The 8,042-nt window shown below is 67.5% G+C and overlaps 1 protein-coding gene across 2 annotated transcripts; it reads left to right on the top strand.

Annotated features, from left to right (window-relative positions):
* The first annotated feature begins 4,536 nt into the window (after window positions 1-4,536).
* On the top strand, window positions 4,537-8,042 carry ICAM1 (intercellular adhesion molecule 1). 2 transcript variants are annotated; one of them, XM_040542510.1, is made up of 8 exons: window positions 4,541-4,613; window positions 4,649-5,010; window positions 5,960-6,235; window positions 6,314-6,631; window positions 6,708-6,977; window positions 7,052-7,327; window positions 7,415-7,657; window positions 7,742-8,042. In XM_040542510.1, exons 2-8 carry the CDS (start codon window positions 4,959-4,961, stop codon window positions 7,951-7,953), a joined length of 1,647 nt encoding a protein of 548 aa, XP_040398444.1. In that variant the 5' UTR covers window positions 4,541-4,613; window positions 4,649-4,958; the 3' UTR covers window positions 7,954-8,042. The 2 variants fall into 2 exon arrangements, with proteins under 2 accessions (XP_040398443.1, XP_040398444.1); XM_040542509.1 differs by having other exon boundaries at window positions 4,537-4,613; window positions 5,960-6,631.

The following is an 8,042-nucleotide window of genomic DNA, read 5'->3' as shown; positions in this document are numbered from 1 at the left end:
GCTCTCGGGTTTTGTCGTGGGAAGGGGCGGGGGGAGGGGGGGGGGGGGCGCTTGCAGACCCCCTCCTGGGGTTCGGGTGGCTCCTGGGCTCGTGGTACGGCTGCCCCGTGGGGACAGGGGGACGTACGGCCACGCTATGGGGACATAGAGCCACCCCACGGGGACACAGGGACATGCAGACACGCCTCGGGGACATACAGCCACCCCTTGGGGACATGGGGACACATAGCCGCCCCATGGGGACATGCAGCCACCCCACAGGGACACAGGGACATGCAGACACTCCTCAGGGACATACAGCCACCCCTTGGGGACATGGGGACACAGCCACCCCTCGAGGACATATAGCCACCCCTTGGGGACATGGGGACACACAGCCACCCCACGGGGACACAGGGACATACAGACACCCCTCAGGGACATACAGACACTCCTTGGGGACACAGGGACACATAGCCAGCCCTCGAGGACGTACAGCCACCCCTTGGGGACATGGGGACATACAGCCACCCCATGGGGACATACAGCCACCCCTCGGGGACACGGGGACATACAGCCACCCCTTAGGGATATGGGGTCATACAGGCACCCATCAGGGACATACAGCCACCCCTTGGGGACATGGGGACATACAGCCACCCCTCGGGGACAATCCAGGCTGCCCAGAACGGCTTTGGGGCCAGCTCTGCCGGCACGTACATCCTCTCCCGAGGTGAGCGGTGGCACCTGGTGGCATCTGGTGGCACCCAGGTCCCGCTGCGGGGCTGGGGACACCGCGGAAGGGACAGAGATGGAGAAGGGCTGGTGGTGGTGTCACATCGGTGCCACCGTGCGGGGCCGGCTCGCCTCGTCCCCTGCCGCGGGCTCCTCCGCAGCGTCCTCATCCATGTGGTGGTGACACTGGCCACGGCGGTGGTGACACTGGCCACGGTGGTGGCACTTGTCACGCCGCGGGGTGGCCGTACGGAGGCCGGAGGCGCGGACGGGACACGAGCGAGCGGCGCTGAGCCCGTCCCCGCTGTGCACGAGCACCAAGAGCACCTCGGGGGGGGGGGGGGGGTGACAGCGCCGTCCCTGCGCCCCCGGGGACATCGGGCGCCGCGCAGGGGACGAGGGCACGGCGCCAACTGGCACCGCTCCCGGCGCTGGCACCGCCGCAGCTCCAAGTGCCAGAGCCTGGGGCGGGCCCGGGCACGGCCCTTTCCTGGCAGTGCCGTGGCTGAGCAGAAAGCGGCCGGGGCACGGGCTCGTTAACCGGGCTCGTCAGCGGGACACGTTTGTGGGACACGTTTGTGGGACACGTTTGTGGGACGCGTTCATGGGATACGGGGCCAGGACGGGGCCAGCGGGCAGGGAGGCAGCGGGGGGGATGTAGGGGGGAACGGCCTGGAGCCTGCAGAGGGTGTGCAAGGGGGCCTGGGGCTTGTAACGAGTGTGCAAAGGGAGGTTGGGACTTGTAATGGGTGTGCAAAGAGGGCTTAGGGTTTGTAACAGGCGTGCAAAGGGGCTTTGGGGATTGTAACGAGCGTTCAAAGGGGTCTGGGGCTTGTAACAAGTGTGCGAAGGGGCTTGGAGCCCACGGTGAGTGTGCAATGGGGCTTGGAGCTTGCAGTGAGTGTGCGCTAGGGCTTGGAGCTCATAACATGCATGCAACGGGGCTTGGAGCCTATAACACACGTGTGCAACGGGGCTTGGAACCCGTAACATGCATACAAAGGGGTTTGGAGCTTGCAGTGAGTGTGCAACAGGGCTTGGAGCCCATAACATGCATGCAACGGGGCTCGGAGCTTGCAGCAAGAGTGCAACAGGGCTTGGAGCCCGTAACACGTGTGCAATGCAGCTCGGAGTCTGTAAAGTGCATGCAATGGGGCTCAGAGCTTGCAGCAAGTGTGCAATGGGGGTTGGAGCCCGTAACACGCATGCAACGGGGTTTGGAGCTTGCAGAGAGTGTGCAACGGGGCTTGGAGCTTGCAGCGGGCGTGCAAGGGGGCTCAGCACCCCGAGACGGCTGCGGTGGGAGCGTGAAGGCAGCAGCTGGAGGGCCCCTTCCTGCGGCGAAGCTGGCGCGTGGCCGCCCCGCGCGAGGGCTTCCGGACATTTCGGGGCAGGCGCGAGGCCACCGGCGTGTGTGTGTGTGTGTGTGTGGGGGGGGGGGTCCTGCAGGACCGGACGGGCTGGGCCGCATCCTGCACCGGGCACCGTATCCTGTATTGGGGCCTACGTCCTGCACCGGGGGCCATATCCTGCCCCGGGGGCAGTGATTTGCTTGTTGTCCCCCTCCAGCGTCGGAAGCGCGGGGCCAGAGGTGACACGTGCTGGCGCCTGAGCCCGTCCCGGTCGGATGCAACGGGGATGTCCCAGGGCTGGGACGCTCGGTGGCTGCTGTCCCCGCGGTCCCTCAGGGCCTCCGGTGCCTCGTTAGCGCCTTCGTTAAGCGCGGCCTGCTCAGCAGTGGCCATGCCGCCAGCCCTCGGCACGGGGTGGCACCCTCTGGGACGGCCACCACCCTGCGGGGTGCCACCCTGTGGGGTCAGGGGACGGGGACATGGGGACACGGGGATGTCCTGCCCTGTCCCTGCAGTGTCCCCAAGGGTGCCGCACGGTGACGGAGCCGTGGGAGCGGCGGAGCAGAGGAGGGGATTTGGGATGTCCCCTGTGTCCTGGTCCCTATGTCCCTCCCAGTCCACCGCCGTGTCCAGTGTCCCTGTCCCTGTGTCCCTCTCCTTCCATTCCTGTGTCCCCCGTGTCCCTGTCCCCAGGTCTCTCCCCATCCATCCCCATGTCCCTGTGTCCTTCCCTCCTTCCCCATCCATCCCATGTCCCCCATGTCCCCCCAGTGCACCCCCTTGTCCCTGTCCCCCTGTCCTTTCCCACATCCCTGTGCCCCGTGTCCCTCCCCTTCCATCCCTGTGTCCCCCTTGTCCCCGTCCCCAGGTCTCTTTCCATCCAGCCCCATGTCCCCCGTGTGCCCCCCAGTCCTCCACCTTGTCCCTGTCCCCATGTCCTTCCCTACGTCCCCATGTCCCTCCCCACGTCCCCATGTCCCTCCCCAGCCATTCCTGTGTCCCCATATTCCCACGTCCCCACGTCCTCCCCCCCTAACCCCCGTCCCCCTGCTCCCATGCCCCTCCCAACCCCTCCCTGCACCCCCACGTCCCCCCCCCACGTGCCCCATGTCCCCATGTCCCCATCCCAGTGCTGCTGACCGCGCAGGAAATGCCCTTTGTGCAGCGCCAGTGAGGCCATGGCCGTGGGAAGATAAGGAATTCCTTCCGCCCGCCCCGCCAACTCCAGGGGGGCGGCCTTGGGGACGAGGAGCCGTGCACGGGGACGGCGGGGCCGTGGGGCGCCGCACGGGTTCCCCCTTCCCCGTGGGGGACAAGGGGACGCAGCCCCATGGTGGCCCCGGTGGGGACAGGGCCACGTGGTTTCCGCGGTCCCGACGCAGTTCTTATAAAGCCTCCGGGGTTTCGCTGCGGGATGCAGAAGTGAAACCCCGGGAGCTGGCCCCGGACTTTCCTCTGCCGCCAGCGCGGAGACAAACCCCGGGGGACAAGGGGCGCCAGCGCCAGCGGCGTGGGCTGCGCTTCGTCCCCGGGTCGGTCGGGGTTGTGTTGCTTGGAGGCGTTTCTCAACCTGGTCCTTTTGTCCCGAAAGGAAAACTTTGGAAAGCCAGCGGCCCCCGCCGTGCCAAGAGCCGGGGCGGCCGCATCCTGGCCCCCCAGCGCCGATGGGGTCTGGCCGCCCTCCCGGCTCCTCGTGGTGAGAAAAATCCCTCCCTTCCACAAAAACACGAAGAGAAAAAAGGAAGCGGAGCGCGCGGGTGGGAGAGCTTGGCTGCTTGTCCCCATGCATTCGGGATGAGGTCACCGCGCTCATGCTGACGCCGAGGCCCCCCCCCGGCTCCTTAACCCAGCCCTGGCCAGGCCCCCGCAAAAAATCCTGTGCTGGGGGGGGGGGGGGCTGGCGTCAGGAAGCCCCGAATTTGTCTTATGGGGCTGAGTCCTCCCTCCGACCCCAAAAAAGTTGGGGGCCCTGGTGCCTGTGCCTGATGCACGGGGCTGGAGTGAGTGCAGTGGGGCAGATTTGGGGGGGCTGCCCCATACCAGGGCAGTGGGGCAGGAGGGCAGCGGGGCAAGAGGGCTGCTCGATCGGGGCAGTAAGAAAGGTGCCCCTTTCCCAGGCAGTGGGGCAGGAGGGCCGCTCCATCTGGGGCAAATCCGCCCCACCCCAGGGCGGTGGGGCAGAAAAACTGCCCCATCCCAGGGCGGAGAGGCAGTAGGGTAGGGGGGAGGCTAAAGAACTGCCCCATCCCGGGGCAATGGAGCAGGAAAACTGCCCCGTCCCGGGGTGGGAGAGCAGTGGGGCTGGAGGGCTGTGGGGTTGTCCCACGGCCCCCGGCCGGGGTCCGGCTGCCCGGGGGAACCCCGGCGCCGAAGTCCCCACAGCACCGGAATTCCCCGGGGCTCAAGGAGGGGCCGGGCTTGTGCCGAGCTCATAAAGCGCCTGCCTACGGGGCGGCGGGAGCACAGCGGGGATCCTGAGTCAGCAACACCGGTGCGCACGGAGAGCCCAAACCGGAGCCGGTACCGGTGTTCTTGGAGAGCCCGAAGCGGAGCCACACCCGGTGCGCACGGAGAGCTCGGACCGGAGCCGGGACCGGTGTTCTTGGAGAGCCCAAAGCGGAGCCATCCCGGTGCGTACGGAGAGCCCGATCGGATCCACGCCGGTGTGCACGGAGAGCCCGAACCGGAGCCGGTACCGGTGCGCACGGAGAGCCCGATCGCCCTGGTAACCGAGATTTTCGAGAAACCGACCGGCCCCAGCCCGCTGCGCACGGATTGCTCGGACCGGCCCCATCCCGGTGTGCACGGAGACCCCCCCCCCGGGTCCCTCCCCGGTGTTCCCGGAGCTCCGAACCAGCCCGGTGCCGGTGCCACCCCGGTGGCTGTCGCGCCATGCGCCCCGCAGCGCTCCCACTGCTCCTGTGCGCCGTGACCATGCTCGCAGGTGAGGGGCACTGGGGGGCACGGGGGTGGTGGGGAGAGGGCGGTGGGGACCCGCGTGTCCCCAGGGGTGTGGCACCGGGGAGGAGAACACGGGTGCCAGCGTGTCGGGGCAAGCGTGCAAGTGCGTCGGGGCGAGCGTGCAAGCGCGTTGGGGCGAGCACGAGCACATCGGGGTAAGCACACGCATGTCAGAGCGAGCACAAGCACGTCGGAGCGAGCACAAGCGTGGCAGAGCGAGTGTGTCACTCCGAGTGTATCGGTGACACCGTGCCCTGCCCCGTGACGAAGCCCTTTGGGAGCGCGTTTCCTCCAAGCGAGTTGGGGGCGAGCAAGAAGAGAGCGGGGGGCGCGGCGCAGCCCAGCCCGGGTGCCCTTGCGAAATCTGTTTGTCTTGTGGCAATTCCGAGGAATTTTTCCCTTGCTTCCGCCGGTTATTCTGGGAAAGGGCAGGACTTTGCCCAGGGCGGCCGAGGAAAACCTCGGGGAACCCCCAGCGGTGGGGCGCAGCCGCTGACTCACCGGGGGGGCTTTCTTCCAGAGCGGGGGCTCCGCAGCCCAGCTTTGCCAGGAAGGGGTTTGCCTTTTGTCACCCTCACGGGACTGTCACCGTGCTGAGGATCTGGCCGCCGGCTGGGGACTGCTGCTGCGAGCTGCCGGCGCGCCCCACGCCTCTCCGCATACCTTCTGCCCTTTTTGCTCATTTTTTTTGGTTGGCAGATGGTGGTGGTGGGGGGGAAAACGGATGGATCCTGCCCTCCCCACGCGCCCTCAAGGGCACTTCCCGCAGCAAAGGAGAAGCTCAGAAGCTCTGCACTTCTCCCTGGCTGCCGCCACGGGGACGCTTCCCCCTGGGGTGATGGGTTGGGGACAAACCTGAGGGTACCTTTGTCTTCTCCTGGGGGGTCCCCAGCGCCCTGCAGACCCTCACGGACATTCGCTTCGCCTCGCAGGGCGGCTGCACGCTTCCTTCGAGGTGTTCATCGAGCCACCGGTGCTGGTGGTGGAGCACGGCGGGGCGGTGCGCCTCAAGTGCAGGACCACGTGCCAGGACCCCAGCGCCACGGGCGACGTGGAGACGTCCTTCTTCAAGCACCGGCTTGAGGCGTCAGGGCAGGGCGAGACGGTGGTGGAGCTGCGTAACATCACCGAGTGGAGCTCCAACATCCTCTGCTTCTACTCCTGCAACAAGCAGAGGAAGACGGTGTCGGCCACCCTCATCGCCTACCGTAAGCGGCTCTGGGGTGGCGCCACCAGCCCCGGTGGCACTGAGCGTCCCCTTCACGCCACGTCTTGTCCCCCCCCAGGTCCCCTGGAGCAGGCGGTGCTGGAGCCAGTGCCGCAGCTGGCGGTGGGCGAGAGCCACAAGCTGGTGTGCCGCGTGCCCCGCGTGGCGCCCGTCCAGAACCTGACGGTGATCCTGCGCCGCGGTGCCACCACCCTGCACACCGCCACCTTCGAGCACAGAGCTGAGAACAAGCCGCAGGACGTGGAGGTGACGCACGTGGTGACAGCGCGGCGCGAGGACCAGGGGCAGAGCATCACCTGCCAGGCGCTGCTCGACCTGTGGCCCAGCAACGTCCACTTCAACACCACCTCCTCCCCGCAGGTGCTGGACGTCTACGGTGAGCTGGCGCCGGTGTCACCGCGCGTCCCCAAGCCGGCGGTGGCCGTGTCTCACCATTTGCTCCCCTACTGCAGATTTCCCTGAGGATCCCCAGCTGGAGATGGGTGAGATCTACCTGGAGACGGATGAGAAGATCAACGTCTCCTGCAGCGTCCGGCATGTCTTTCCGGCGGCGCACTTTGAGCTTTCCCTGGCTGGCCACCCGCTGCCGCTCCATGTCACCGAGGACGGGCTCCGCGCGGTGGCCGAGGTGTCCCACGCTCAGCAGGGACAATTTGGGCTGGTTTGCAGCGTGCGGGTGGGACCCAAGGAGCGGCAGCAGCAGGCGTCGGTCCACGTCTACAGTAAGTGCATCACGGTCAGGCGGGTGGCGCGGCGGGGACGGCGTCCCTCAGGTGTCCCCCGTTGTCACCCGCAGGCTTCCCCCAGCCACAGCTGAACGTCAGCACCAGTGTCCCCATGGAGGGGACGGAGGTGACCGGGCGCTGCGTCCTGCCACCCGGGCACTCCCCGGAACTGCAGCTGCAGGTGACAGCGGGTCCCCGCGTCCTGACTGCCTGGGGACCGTCCCCGCTGGCCTTTGCATGGACGGCGTCGGAGGAGGATGACAACACCAAGCTGGTCTGTGAGGCCAGGATGCGTGCAGGCAACAAACCCACAAAGAGGAGCACGCCCGTGGGGCTCAGTGTCACTGGTGGGTGCGCAGGAGGCAGGTTGGGGGGTTGCGGGGACGTCGTGGCGCATTTCGGGGGGGGAGTAATGTCCCCTGGTGTCCCCACAGCCCTGCCCAGAATGGACGACAGGAGCTGCCCCCCCAGCCAGAACTGGACGGAAGGGGAGGAGGTGACGCTGCGGTGCCAGGCGCGGGGCAACCCCCGGCCCCATGTGGCTTGTGACAAGGACGGGACGTCCGTCACCCCCGGGCTGCGGCACGTGGCCACCCGCGCCCACACCGGCACTTTCCGGTGCCGGGCCAGCAACGCGCTGGGCACGGCCGAGCGCAGCATCACCGTGTGGGTGCAGTGTGAGTGGGGACTGGGCGCTGGGTGCTGGGAGGGGGGGGATATGAAAGGTGGGTGCTGCTGACCCCCCTCGTGCCATCCCACAGACCACGACGTCGACGTGGTGCTCATTGTGGTGCTGGTGCTGGTGGTACTGGGCGCCCTGGTCATCGCCGGCGTTGTTTACGGCATCTACTACCGCAAGAAGAAGATGCGTGAGTACCAGCTGCAGAAGCAACAGCGGCGCATGGAGATGGAGAAGCTGCGCTCAGAGGAGACGGTCGGCATCAACGGCTCGGCACCGGGGAGCCAACCGTAGCCGCGCCGCTGCCAGAGCTGCCACAGGGAGCGGGCTGAGGGGCACCCCTGGGTGCCGAGCGCCGTGGTGGCACCGGGTGCCAGCGGGGA

Source organism: Cygnus olor, chromosome 30 (genome assembly GCF_009769625.2).
Source record: "Cygnus olor isolate bCygOlo1 chromosome 30, bCygOlo1.pri.v2, whole genome shotgun sequence".
NCBI lineage: Eukaryota > Metazoa > Chordata > Aves > Anseriformes > Anatidae > Cygnus > Cygnus olor.
Note: the sequence above shows the minus strand (reverse complement) of the source record. Positions and strands in the feature narration are given on the sequence as shown.

What these genes read in the sequence shown, in the direction of transcription:
- ICAM1 (XM_040542509.1), top strand. Translation starts at nt 4,959, where the DNA reads ATGCGCCCCGCAGCGCTCCCACTGCTCCTGTGCGCCGTGACCATGCTC. An exon ending in GCAGGTGCTGGACGTCTACG is followed by an intron (nt 6,632 to 6,707) that starts GTGAGCTGGCGC and finishes CCCCTACTGCAG; the next exon opens with ATTTCCCTGAGGATCCCCAG. An exon ending in CATCACCGTGTGGGTGCAGT is followed by an intron (nt 7,658 to 7,741) that starts GTGAGTGGGGAC and finishes GCCATCCCACAG; the next exon opens with ACCACGACGTCGACGTGGTG.